This window comes from Diabrotica undecimpunctata, chromosome 6, assembly GCF_040954645.1.
Source record: "Diabrotica undecimpunctata isolate CICGRU chromosome 6, icDiaUnde3, whole genome shotgun sequence".
NCBI classification, from domain to species: Eukaryota; Metazoa; Arthropoda; class Insecta; order Coleoptera; family Chrysomelidae; genus Diabrotica; species Diabrotica undecimpunctata.
Genome location: NC_092808.1, coordinates 36028602 through 36042970, shown reverse-complemented (window position 1 = coordinate 36042970; position 14369 = coordinate 36028602). Strand labels below are relative to the sequence as shown.

The window sequence follows — 14369 nt, the reverse complement described above, 5'->3', positions numbered from 1 at the left end:
AGCTAAAGTTTTCAGTACTTAGATGATTTTGAAAGCGGTATATTAGAAGATATTAATGTACGACACAAGTCTTCGTTAAAAGTTTTTTGTTCGGTTTGTTTTTTGGAACTTGACTGAAAGCGCTTAAACACTGAAGGTTGATATTTTTCACTGGATGTGATTTTTACTATTTTACCTGAATGTTTCGCGGCTCTGACATGCTGATCTATTTGAAAATTTTTTTCAGATGAAACCTAAAAAAGAATATATTCTATAGTTATATCCATTTTTAAAATCTAAGATTGTAGAAATAAACTAAAAATGAACCGTTTTCGCATAGCAACTAAAATATTTAAATTAAATCAAATAAAAATCGGTGTAGTAATCTTGAAAATGTCAAGAAATAACTTTGTAAGAAGGAAGAACCCCCAAATATTTACAAGAGGCTCTTGTAAATATTTTGGGGGCTTTTGAAGAAAAAATACTGTGAGCATAAATTAAAAGCACTTACAATAATTAATTGAGTCCAATATATAATATGTTTTTGTTTTTAGCAAAATTAAAGCAAACTATGCTATTGATAGAAAAAAATGTTAGCAACCTTTCAGTAGACTATTAAATGATTTGAATTTTAAATAGGTATCCTATTTTTTATCACAAGGAGTTTAAAATATGCTTGAAAAAAGAAAAAATACATCGATTTATTGCGAACTAGCCTTGTGTCGGTACTTTTCTTAGACATAATCTCCAATTTTAAAATCTTTGTTTGTACCACCGTGTAAATTTTTAAAATAAAATAAAAAATAATACGTATGTACTTACGGTTTTGCCACAACATGAGCAATAAACTTTATCCATATCCATAGATAGCTCTTTGTAAGGTTTTATCCAAGTTGAAACATTGCTTATTTTCGGCATTTTCAAAGCACAATAATTATTCACAATTAGAAATACACGTTGTTTACGCCTCCAATTTTACAACAAAAGTGAAAAAAAGTAAAACTGACCTTCAAAATAAAAATTTTTACCTAGAGACATAAACTGGCAAACACAAACCCCTAATTCCTGGACAAAACGTGACAAAAATATAAGCCGCTGTCTGTTATTAGTTACTATACCAAGAATTTGAATACCAAGTGATTATAAAACAGAATTAAATATTGGCATTTTCATGCTCTCTGTAAGTTTGAATATAAAAATATATACTTAACACCCAATTTTATGCCCACTTTTATAAAAATATGCAAAATTTGACATTTTTGCATTTTTTATGAATTATATGCAAAATATACAATTTACATAATATTTGCCTAAGTCTAATTATGAGTAGTCCTGGAAAAAGAGTAGATTTATTTAGCATGGACATATGGTTCCTCGTGTTTTATTAGAAGGAAAACATGAACGAAAAATAATTGAACAAATTGACCCATAGATAAAATATATACCTTATATATTTTTATATCTATCTAAACAGTACTATATAATCATTGTTAGATATAAAGCTCCTTTTCTTTTTTCCGCGACACTCTGCCATAGACAGTTTGCATTAATTTTCCTGCAGTGTCTTTTTTCAGTTCATTCACTGTTTTTTTTTTTTTTTCGTTTGAGCTTCCACGGTCTCCTGTGTATCAGTATCTTATTTCGTCCCTCGTCTTTTTACCTTACGCAACAAGTTTTGCTACTTGCGTTGAGATATCCCTTACTTTAATCATGTTCCGGATCTATTCATTTTCTTTTTCACATCTATTAGTTTGATGTTTAGCACTTGTCTCCCTATGGATATTTTCGTTTTTGCTACTTTTTCGATTCTACCTTTGTCCATTCTCTATTTAGTTCTTCGTTATTAATACAATAGTATAAGCATATCGCAGGTGACTCAAATATTGCCCGTCTATGTTAATACCCCAATTGTCATAATGCAGTTTATCGAATATATCTTTTAGCGGTTGAGTGAATAGTTTAAGTGGTGTCGTATCTCCTGTTTTGTTTATTTTAATTGGTTACGTGTGTTCCATAAGTTCAATAGTTGATGTTGCTTTGTCAGTCTTATATATACGTGACTTAAATGGTAGAGTAAGAAAAATACACTATATCTAGATATCATAAAAAATATATGAGGGTGTGTGACTCCTCAACCCTTTAATGCCCAGCGTTGCGTTTTCGCAACAGTTGACATAGCCCACTATGGTGTCATCTTTTGGAAAATGACATGACTTATGCAGTCCCTTATTTTTTTGTATGTTTTATTGGTAATTTTAAGGTTTCTATTAACAGATGGTATATTGAAAGTTGTAGATTAATTTTGACTTCTGTGTCACGTGTTTTTAGTTAGTAGTAAGCGTTTGTGTATAAATTAACTGGATAAAAATTTGGTTTTTGGTATCAACGTATTGTTAAATCATTAAAAAAGATATATCTATTAAGTAAGTGGTTTATTTCTGTGGTCATTTTATCTGTGGTAGTTGGTACAACTGCCCAATTATCAGTTTTGCGTTTTGCAACAGAAGACACAAGGCATATTATTAGTACATAAAATTATTTTTGTTCTAGAAGGTAGGAATAAGATGTCAAATCAACTTGGCTCAACCAGTTTCGGTCGTTTCGGCACATAAAATTATTATGTCCATGCTGGAAAAATCGAACCGGAGTCGGCTTCTATTGCAAATGTTTTCCTAGCACCTTCTGACTCCACTGATAAAGTGGAGATGATGACTGTGGAGGAACATTCAATAACCTAAACAAAAATATGCTGGATGCTTAATCAGAAGCTGTAATTCATTAGGAAGAAGAAATAAGGATCGACGAAGAAAATATAAATCTATATGAAAAAAAGGCAGTTTTTCAAAGTGTGACACAAGTTCAAGAAGAAGAGATTCACGACCACTCACTGATTTACAGATCTTTGATTTTTTTTCAATGAAGAGCTTTTAACAAATATTGTTAAGGGGACAGTTCGTTATGTCCTTCAAAACGGTACTACTTTAGAATTTGAAGTAAACGAGTTAAAAGCCTTTATAGAGATTTCACTAGTTAATTACTACAGCACGAATCAAAGAAGACGCATGTAGTGGGAAGAATCTGATGACGTTAAAAACATACTGATTTCAAGTAACATGCGTCGTAACCAATGTCGTAACCAATTTAAAACCATTATAAGATTCCTTCAATTTAACGATAACCTAAACATAGATAGTTCAGACAAAATATACAAAATTTCTCCGTACCTTGAAAGTGCTATCGCTAACCAGAACCAAAGTGGACTCAATGAGTCCCCTTGGTGTATTTGAAGTTGATGTTGAAGACCTTTAAAAAGGTCGCCATACTATCATTGACTTTATATATTTTCAATATATCCATTCATGCGGTACTGAATCAAAGGCCTTCTTGTAGTCAATAAAGGCAGTAAAAAGTTTCATTTTTTTTATGTACGCCTGATTAGAAATGACAGTCGATTTTAAATTGTTCTTTGCAGCCCATGGGACCCTTAGCGCATCCTTTCTGTTGAGGTTCTATGATATTGTTTAGAGAACAGTGTTGGTAGATACGCTGGGCTACACAGGATGTAAACAATTTGTACAAAGTTGTAAGACAAGTAATTGGGCGGTATTTGGCTAGTTCTTATGTGTTATTTTGATCCTTCGGTATTAGATAAATGGTTCCCTGAGTAAGAAATGGTGGTATTTCCTGCGGATTTAAAATAACATGAATAATTAATACTCTTAAAAGCTCACGAATACTCCAAAGCTGAACTTAAGCCAAAAGTTTTTAACTCCGTCTGGTCTAAAATATTTCCAGTTATAAATTAATCTCTGATAATGTTCGAGACTTCTTCAGTGATGAATGGTTTATAAGGAATATTATTGTAGTGTTGATAGTTGTTCGTCGTGTCTTTAATCCATCCAGCATTGTTGTTAGGAGTGGTTCGCTTCAAAAGTTGGTTTCTCCAAAGTCAAGAATTTCTTCTTGGCTTGGGTAGGATTTATTTTTATTTTCTACAGTGGAGTTCAGTTGCCTATAGAAATCCTTCTCTGCATGCTCAAAAAGTATATTGTCGCATTTCCGGTTGTTACTAACTTTGTATCTAATTAGGCGACGTGAATAAATGGAGAGTTTTTGTTTTAATGTATCCAGGCAGTGTTGAGTTTTGTTGGTTTCTGGATCATGTTGTGAATATCTTGGAGTATTCATAATTATTTCTTCAGCTCTTTTAATTACTTTTTGACTTCTTACAGGTCTATTGGACTAATTTGTCCAATATTCCTTGGCAATATTTCAATTTTTGTCAGCAGTCGTTTTTCCCAGGGTGCAATTCTGTTTTTAGTCCTTCCGATATTATTACCTCATCGTCCTCTAATCTTAATGGTGATGATAACATTAACAATATCTGTTGCTGGACAGTAAATCAGCATATGCAAATATTTTCATGTATGGACTTCTACGATATAATTGGGTAGAAATTCAGTATTCACAATTTGTAACAGCGCACCTAATTTCTTACAAGAGTTTATTTTTGGTAGCGGTTGTCTGCTAAGTGAGTTTGTCCCATTAAACTCTTGTACGACACTTGCCATTTTACATACCAGGCTATCGTGCAACTAGCTGTTGTCCTGCTGCGTATTACCAGGTTGAGTTTCAGGTAATGAAGGTTCAGGAGTCTGCTCATTAGGAATTTCATTGTGTATTTGATCTGCAACTAGCTCTGTGTTATAAATCTCCTGTTCGATTTTGCTTCTGATGGTATCGCGTATAGTATCTGGAATAAGATTATTTCTTTTAATTACCCGGTATTGATCTGCTATTCCCTGTTCAGATACCTGAATCTCTGGGTACTACTTGCAAAACTCGGCATACAGATGTTGACGACAGCCGATTGTTTTTCGACCAAGGTTCATCACCTTGTATTAAAAGCGCAAAATGTTTTCGTTTATAGATACAGTCCATTTCATCGGCTTCCTCGGTCGTCCCGCTTGAGTGAACGCCGGCTGATGTTCCAGCTCAGCACCTTCAGCGAGTGAAACTCTTGTTGTTGTTTGGTTTACTTGTGGTTCTTCTGGTCGTAAGGCTGTAGCTAATTGTATGACAGGGGCCCGCCTCTTCAACACCCTGTCACCGACGTCCCGCATGCTGTCACGTCCAGCGCCAACTCCAGATGTGCCCTGGCGATCCCCAGGGACCCTAAACATAATTTATAATTCACTATTTTCATGGGTTTGCATTTTATACCTACTGCCAGGTGTCAGTTTTTGTTCCACAGCAAGTATCTCTGCTACCCTCTGGGTATCGGTGCTACGAATGCCCATAAAGTATCCTGCATTCGCCGCGAGAAAGCCGCGAGATTCGCCTGAAAGAAGAACTGACAAAAACTCATACATGAAATATTATTAATATTATTCTGTATATATAATTTAAATGTTTACAGTTTTCTTTTTAACACTAAGTTCTTATGATTTTAAAATGCCACCAACTAAATGAGTTGTTAAATAGATATAGCTATAATAAAATTAATATTTTAGTAAATTGAATAAGCAAATAAAGACATAAAATATGTAATAATAATGAACTGCAGTGACTGATGCATCGGTAATAGCTTTTCCTAGCATTTATTGATGATGTAAAATTAAACTCAGGCTATATATACAACAATGCAAAAAAGAGAAATTCTAGTTAAAAATTATTAGCACTACCGTCACCATGAAGTCTTTATTTGCATTGGGTCTTGCTTCGATAATAATTGCAGTTTGTGTTGCAAATCAAAAGTATACAACCAAATACGATAATGTAGATATAGATGCAATTATAAAAAGTGAACGCTTACTTAAAAATTACTTTAATTGTCTTATGGATGAAGGACCGTGTAATGCAGATGGAAAGGAACTAAAAAGTAAGTTGATCAGTCTTGACATTTTCAAAATGGTTTTTTGTGTTATTTGTTATACATTTATTAATAATCTATCAACATTAAAATTTTTTGCCGTTAATAGATTATGAATTAAATTTATATTGTTCTGAAGCTATTTTCTTGTGGAATCTTATTAGCCCAGTCTGGTTATACAAAAATCATCGATTTCACGGCAAAATGTTTCGCAGATATCTGAAGCTTTTAAGACATAGGTGGGGTTACTAGATGACGAATAGATAAAAAGATGATCCGATTTTTACCTTGCGTTTTTTTTTACAATAATTTATGGTCAGAATTTGATTTTTTATCTATAAGTTTTTTCCCTTATAATTTAAATAAACAATATTTATACCATTTTTTTATATCAAGAATATCTTTATTTTCCTGTTTTTTCAGTTAAAATTGATAAATAATTTACGGAGATATTTGCAAAAAAGCAGTTTTTTTGCACTAATTTATAAATTTAATAAATTTTTTTATTAACAAAATAAAATGGTATTAATACATTTCAACATTGAGGAATTACCGTCCTTTAAATTTGTGCGAAATTTACCCCCGATCGGTCAAATAGTTTAAAAGTTATTCAATTTGTTTATCCCTGGGACTAATTATTTAAACCATTGAGCTTGCCCTATTAATTATGCTAGACAAATTTAACAAATTTCGTAGGATTCTTTAAGACTTATACTATCTTAGAAGTTAAATGAATATTGAGTTTTCATCGAAATTATTTACAACATAAACGTTTGAAAAAGGGGTTTGTTTTTTACTTATAAACAATTGTAATAACTTCTATATTTTTCAAGCTACTGACTTGTACGTACAACCATTAGATAGCTGGTAAAAAAACTCACATTTAACAAAAAAAATAAACCTTCTATGAACAATAGGAACGAAGTTAGCGACAATTTTTTTGTTAATTATATCTCCATTGTTTATAAACATTAAGAAGTAAAATTTGCACAAATTTTGAATGAAAATCTAAATTTTATATTGAATTTTATAGCTATAAAATTCATCCAATTTCTCGAAACTTAAAACCTTTCGAAACGAAGTTACTTTCGAAAGATCGACATAGGAAAGTGGAGGGGAAACAGTTTTAGCTCCTCGCTGCAAAATTTAATATTATGGTTACGGATTTATCATTCAAAAGCTTCAACAGTTCTGTAGGAATTTCATCAGGTCCATTTGCTTTTCCATTTTTAGCGTTTCTTATTGCGTATTCTACTTCTTCTTTCAATATGTCTGGCCCAGTTGCATTGATTATCTGAGTTAAGTTGTTTCTATCGTCTTCAAATAATTCATTCAGGTATTCTGTCCATCTTTTTATTTTATTCTCTAGATCTACAATAAGATTTCCATCAAGTCTAGTATATCTTGTGTCATCCACCCCTTATTCTTTGTTGTTGTTTTTGTAAGATGTTTCTTTCCTGCTATTTGTATAGCTGTATTTATGTACTTTAATTTTTGGTTAACGTTGTTTGTATCGTTAATTTGTTGCTGCACTGAACGAAGGTTTTCATTTATTTATTCTCCTGTTTCTTGTCGTATATTTTTGTTTCCAAGTTTATTTAAATCTAGTGCCTTTCTGTGTGGTCTTCCAATCTTTTTTGGTCTCGCCTCTATTACAGTAACTACCGGGTTATGATCTGAGCCTATATCAGCTCCTGGGTACGTCTTAGTACATTTAACAGCATTATGATACCTCCTTGCTATCATAATGTAGTCTATTTGATTTCTCACTATTTTTTCTTTGGTATGTTGTGGAGATGTCCATGTATATAACCGTCGAGGAGGTAATTTGAAAAAGGTATTTGTTATTACGAAGTCTTCACTTTGGCAAAATTGAATCAATCGATCTCCTCTGTCATTTCTGTTTCCAAGCCCATATTTTCCTACTTGTTCTCCTACCTTACCTTGACCCACCTTGGCATTAAGATCGCCCATTAATATGTTAATGTATGAAAAGACTGACTTAATAAGTGAAGACAACCTGCAACAAAAAGGTTCAGACCTGACAGTGAAGTCGAATAAATGAACCAAATTTTAACTTTTAAACCAATGTATGTAAAGAAAATAAAAAAAGTAAAGTTCAATAAACATTGCAAAATTTAATAAGGCAAGTGATGAAAAAATCGACTTATTTTATCAAAGCAGTAAGGCAGATTAGATTAATATTGTATATCATATTTGTAAGAAAAATAGAATAAAAATCAATATTGTTAATAATAAAAATACAAACAATTATAATTAATATAAGGAATATTATAATATAATGTGTAAAAAATTACCTGAAATTTAATTTATAAAATATATAAGTATTATTACATCATTGATATAAAATGAAAAAACATATGTTGATTTTCCGGGATTTTCCGAGATTTATGGGGGGTGAAAATTATGTCACCATTATTAATACTGCGACAGACTATTCAAACAAATTAAAAAAAAGTAAGTATTTAGGGTGAGTTTTCCCATATTTTCCGGCCAGTGAAAACTATGTAGTTATTCAGAAAAAAGAGGCTTGCAGCTGTAAAGGAAGCGTGTTGCAATTTGAAGTTCCGATGCCGAAAAAAAAAAAACGGAGCTGAAACAGATATCCTCTCCACTTTCTTATGTCGATCTTTCGAAAGTACCGTCGTTTAGAAAAATTAGATAAATTTTATAGCTATAAGTTTCAATATAAAGTTTAGATTTTCATTCAAAATTTGTGCAAATTTTACTTCTTAATGTTTATAAACAATGGAGATATGATTTTTTTAAAAATAGTCACTAACTTCGTTGCTATTGGTCATAGAAGGTTTTTTATTTTTTAGTGGGAGCTTTTTTACCAGCTATCCAATGGTTGTACGCACAAGTCTGTAGCTTGAAAAATGTAGAAGTTATTACAATTGTTTATAAGTAAAAAACACACCCCTTTTTCAAAAGTTTATTTTGTAAATAATTTCGATGAAAACTCAATATACATTTAACTTCTGAGATAGTCTAAGTCTTAAAGAATCCTATGAAATTTGCTGAATGTGTCTAGCATCATGCATAGGGCAAGCTCAATAGTTTAAATAATTAGCCTCAGGGATAAACAAATTAAATAACTTAATAAAATATTTGACTGATCGGGGGGAAATTTCGCACAAATCTAAAAGATGGTACTTCCTTGATGTTTAAATGTATTAATACCATTTTATTTTGTTAATAAAAAAATTAATAAAATTTATAAATTAGTGCAAAAAAACTGCTTTTTTGCAAATATCTCTGTAAATTATTTATCAATTTTAATTAAAACAACGGGAAAATAAAGATATTCTTGACATAAAAAAATGACATAAATATTGTTTATTTAAAATATAAGGGAAAAAATTTATAGACAAAAAATAAAATTGTAACCATAAATTATTGCTTAAAAAAAACACAAGGTAAAACTAGGAGTATCTTTTCATCTATTCATCATCTAGTATCCCCCACCTATGTCTTAAAAGCTTCAAATATCTGCGAAACATTTTTCCACCTTTTTTTTAACCAGACTGGGCTATATACTAATTACTGTTTTAATGGGGATAAGCTACAATTAAAGTTTATTTATTGACGTTTCAATTTCCACTTCGAAAATCCTTCTCAAAATACAACCAAAAATAAATTAAACAAATTTTGTTTTTTGTTACCTGGTGAAAAATTTTTCTAATAATTTAAGTGTATCTGACTCATATATCTATTTAGGGCTGTACAATAGACACAAGTCCAAAATGCAACTTTTATAGGAGAGACCTTTACAGTTTATTTATTTTTTCCTAAATCGAAACTCTAGTATGTAATCTCGATACATTTTAATATTGTAGGTATTTTTGTGACTTGTGACTTTTCTACCGGTCAAAGTTGTATTGTATAGCTTGGTAATAAAACACTCAGTCAAGAAATACATATTTATTAAAAACCATTTAGAAGCAAAACATTATAAAAATTTGAAATTTATAGGTACTTACATATAGTTGAAATAAGTAGATAAACTAAATTACATTAAAAAACTAAAACACACACGGACATGTCACTAAAGTGGATATGTTTCATCTTGAAGATCAGGGTCTTCATATGGAATATTGTCACATGTCAATATATTATTATAAAATTCGTGGAAAATAGGCGGTATCAAATTAATAATTGAAATTAAATCTCCCTTTTTCTCTTTAGATATAAGTAGTTGTGAATCATGTCTGTGAGATACAGAGAGAGTTGAAAATTTTCCACGACATCTATAGTTAATCACATCAAAGGTATCATCAGTTAGGTTTTTTTTTTATATTTGATTTTCCTTGGCTCGTTAACATCATATTGCAACCACTTCACATCATGCCACTTGAATGCCAAACCATTTTCATTCTTTTTCTTCATAACTAGCTGGTCATTGAAGAGTTTGGAAAAGTTATAAAAGTTCTTGCTTCATTTCACACACCTCAAATTTTTTCTTTCTCCCCGTGAATCAAACAAGCTGCAACCAGTCATGTGGATGGTATATTGGAATTTCACTTTTTTTCTTTTGTTTTTCTATTAGGGCTTGTTCTATGTCACACTCCATATGTGTGTGCCCAGGAATTAAGAACTTGTGGTTAATAATCTGTAAAATGGTGGATTCCTCTATAAATTTCAAAAACATCGCTGACAAATGAGAATTTTTGTTCTGACCACCACAGGTATCGGAATAAAACGTTACGAACTTTACTGAGATTAGATTAAGAGAGGTGGCCTTTCGGCCTATTCCACTGCGACCTTTTCAGATCTATTGTGGTCCTCTAGTCCTAGATAACATTCTCTAGCCTGACCCTTTTTATAAAGTCTAGTAGCTTCGAGACTGTACCTTCCATGTAGCTATTTGCCGGTGGATTTTCTTCTCCTAATGCAAAGAACCGCACATTTGCCAGACTGTCACACTGACATAAAATGTACTCTGCTGTTTCTTCTTCGAGGTGACAGAATCTGCACAGGTCATCATCTGATAATCCCATCAGCTTCAAGTGCCTATTCAGCTTACAGTGCCCTGTTAGAAGACCTACTATGACCTTGACTGTTTTCCTGTCTTTGCTTATTAGGTCTGCCGTAAATTTTGGCGAATGTTCTGTAATGAACTGTTTCGCCTGTCTTTGTCCTGGTGAATTCCTCCACCATTCCAGAGATTTGCGAGCTACCCACCTCCTTGTAGCCGTTCTTGTTACTGATTTAGCAACTCCGCAGAAGGGTTCCGGTCCAATGAATGGCAATGATGAGCCTTGTTTGGCCATTTCATCTGCTTTTTCATTGCCCTTATGACCCTCGTGCCCCGGTACCCAGGCTACCGTAACCTTGCTACGGTCTCCTAGTTTATTTAGGGCACACACGCAATCCCATACTAGCTTAGAATTGACCTCTACAGAATTGAGTGCCTTAAGAGCTGCCTGACTATCTGTGAAGATAGCAACTGAACAGAACGTTCTTTCCTGCCTTTCTATTTCTTCCACGCAGTGATGGATTGCAGTTATTTCCGCCTGGAAAACTGTCACATCCTTAGATAGACTTACCGGGAAATCTATCCCTTGATTTGTCCCTACTTTACTGAGAGTGATAGATAATTTTTTAAGAAGTGATATAGGCATGACGCTATTTTATTTCCTCCGCGACGAGCTATGCATTCATGCCACATGTAATGTTTGGATTTCCCTGAAGCTCCATCATGAATAGTGAGATTGTATGTCCATAACTGCCTTTTATAAAACACAACGGAAAATCCAAGAAAAGGTGTTGGTAAACATTGCTGTAGGTCAAACGTATAATATGCTTTTTCGTGACTTGTTTTTGATTCTTCTTTGTCGAATTTTTTTATATTATATGCCTTATCTGCACTGGAGTGATGGTCTTCTCGTTGAACTGTAAGGGCAGCTTTGTCATGATCACTAACTGCCGTCTTTATTTTCACGTTCAATAAATCGCATGTGTAGCATGTATCCTGTTTAGGTTTCTTAAATGATAAATTTAGTGATCGGAAAGTTTTCTCATAAATTTTTCGACTAACTGGATTTTCCTTGTCTTAGCAGTATAGGTCGTACATAATTCGTAGGTCAAGATGAGATTCTTGTCGTTAGTACGTCTAGTGTAATGACTTTCATACGATGGGAATGAAAGTATTATGATTTTTAATACCTTTCATCTCTTCTGGCGTCTTTGTTTGTGGTGGTGGGTTGTGTCCTCTTGCGTCTGAGCTTGAATTCCTGATACACTTGAGTTTTTTTTGCTTATAACAGTACGTATAAATCTTGGTTTCTCATCTAGAGTTGCACCAAAACATGCTTTGCATACAGGAATTCTCCTTCCACTTATTTCAAAAAACTATTGTTATGAAGCTATTTTCTTGTGGCATGTTATAGTAATTACTATTTAAATGGGAATAAGCCACAATTAAAGGTTAAAGTATGTTTATTGACGTTTCAATTTCCACTTCGGAAATCGTTCTCAAAATACAAACATTAGTAAATTAAACAAATTTTGTTTTTTTGTTACTTGGTGGAAAATTCTTCGAATAATTTAATTTTATCTGACTCATTTATATTGACAATTCAGACATACATTATACATTTTAAAGTAGACGACTTTAAAATGATATTGCCAATGTTGTTAAGTTGCGTTCTTGGGACGACTTTACTTGTAAGATAGTTCATTCGATTACATTTAAAGTGTTTGCTCATGTATTTCTCCCTAATTTGTTCATAGAATGAATCGTTTTAAGTTTCTTGGCTGCGTCGTATACTATATGCAGTTATTTGTAAGTACTTTGGTACTTCAAGCTATCGTTAAAGTCATTTGTTTTCTTAGGCCATGTGAACATTTATCGGTTAGAACCATTATTTTTATTTTTTACAGACGTGGTTATCTTTGATCAGGAATGAAAACGGCCAATGTCTTATTGCTTTTGTAGCTAGTTAAAACATGGTCATTAGCTTTAACTTATTTTCTCACAAAAATATACACAAAGGCACCTGGATATCCCATGGAGTAGCCGACGGGAAAAGGAGAATCAACCAAGAAAAGAAATTCCAGATCTGGGAAAACCTGAAAAAGAAATTTTTAAAACAAATAAAGAGGAAGGTGACTGAATATGAAGCACACTGAATCAAATATTTATAGTTAAAGAAATAAGAGAGAAAGGCCAAAAACAAGAAAAAAATATACAGGGTGCGGCAGATAAACGGCCAATTAGAAATATCTCGAGAACTAAAGGTAAATGAATTATAAAATCATGAAATTAAATTGAAGGAGTTTTAAAGAGTTATAAAGAGTTTTAAAGGTTATTGGAAGTTGCTGATAAGTTCATTTTTTAGTAGGATTACACTTTCCTACCATGTATATAAAGTTCAATATCCTCTAATCTAATTTGAATAAAAGTTTTAATTCCTTAGAAACTTATTAACCACATACAGCATTATCGCTTACAGTATAAAGATCCCTTTTTCATTATACAGGGTGCTGTCAAAATTGGCATAAAACCGGCATTCTAAATTTTTGCCTAATTCCTTTTTTTTCAAATGGGATACCCTATACGTGATTCATTATTTTTTTGGAAAAATACCTTTTTCACTATCGATCTGTATTGGTATTCTCTATACCTATCTCTTCAAATCTATCAAATATATTAAATTTATACCCTTTTGTAACAAAAAAATTATTTTTTTCGTAGTCTATGTTGTGTTAAATTACAGCTTTTATATTGTAAGTTAAACAATTAAAAAGATGCTACCAAAGAAAATATGCACTAGCTTATTAATGTAATAAATGTTCAAAATGTTGTCCATAAACTTTTATCAAATATTTATGAACTCTTTTAATCAGATTTTCATTAGTAGCTCTTAGTAATCTAACGGTGACAATTGTGGGGATCTTGGTGGCTAGAGAAACGGACCTTTATTAGCTATCCATTTATCGCTAAATATTTCATCAAGCAATGTGCCGACTTCTCGAATATTGTAAGCCGGTGCCCCATCTTGTTGAAATCAAGCCTCGTTAGGCTCATTATTATGTAAAGCGTGCAGGTATAATTACTTGCCGTAAAATGTTGTAGTAACGTTTTCTGTTTAAATTCTCGTCTTAAATCATGATAGCAAATATCTTATAGTTGTTCACAGCACAAAAAAAGATTAAACGAAAAGGACTCTTGAAATTTACCATCCCAAGGGAGCTGAGAATTTTCGTTACTCCAGAAGTGACTGTCATGGCGGTTAAATATACCATTTTTTGTAAACTTCGATTCATCACACCAATTTTTTGTTTTGTAAAATCTCCTTGGCATTTCATTAAAACCCATTCACAAAATTCAACACGTCTTACATAATCTCCAGGATGTAAATATTGAGCTGGTTTATACGAATAAGGGATCCAATGATGTTTTTTTTTAATTCTGTCAACTGTTCTAGTCAATACCTAGGGTATTGACTAAAAAGGTAAAAGAAATTTGGATAAGCTGCCAAATATCCCAGAA

General features: G+C 32.2%; 1 protein-coding gene across 1 annotated transcript; it reads left to right on the top strand.

The window, feature by feature from the left end:
• Positions 1–5621: 5621 nt before the first annotated feature.
• Positions 5622–13006, top strand: LOC140444291 (ejaculatory bulb-specific protein 3-like). Its single transcript, XM_072536041.1, has 2 exons — positions 5622–5860; positions 12870–13006. Exons 1-2 carry the CDS (start codon positions 5671–5673, stop codon positions 13004–13006), a joined length of 327 nt encoding a protein of 108 aa, XP_072392142.1. The 5' UTR covers positions 5622–5670.
• The last annotated feature ends 1363 nt before the right edge of the window (positions 13007–14369 follow it).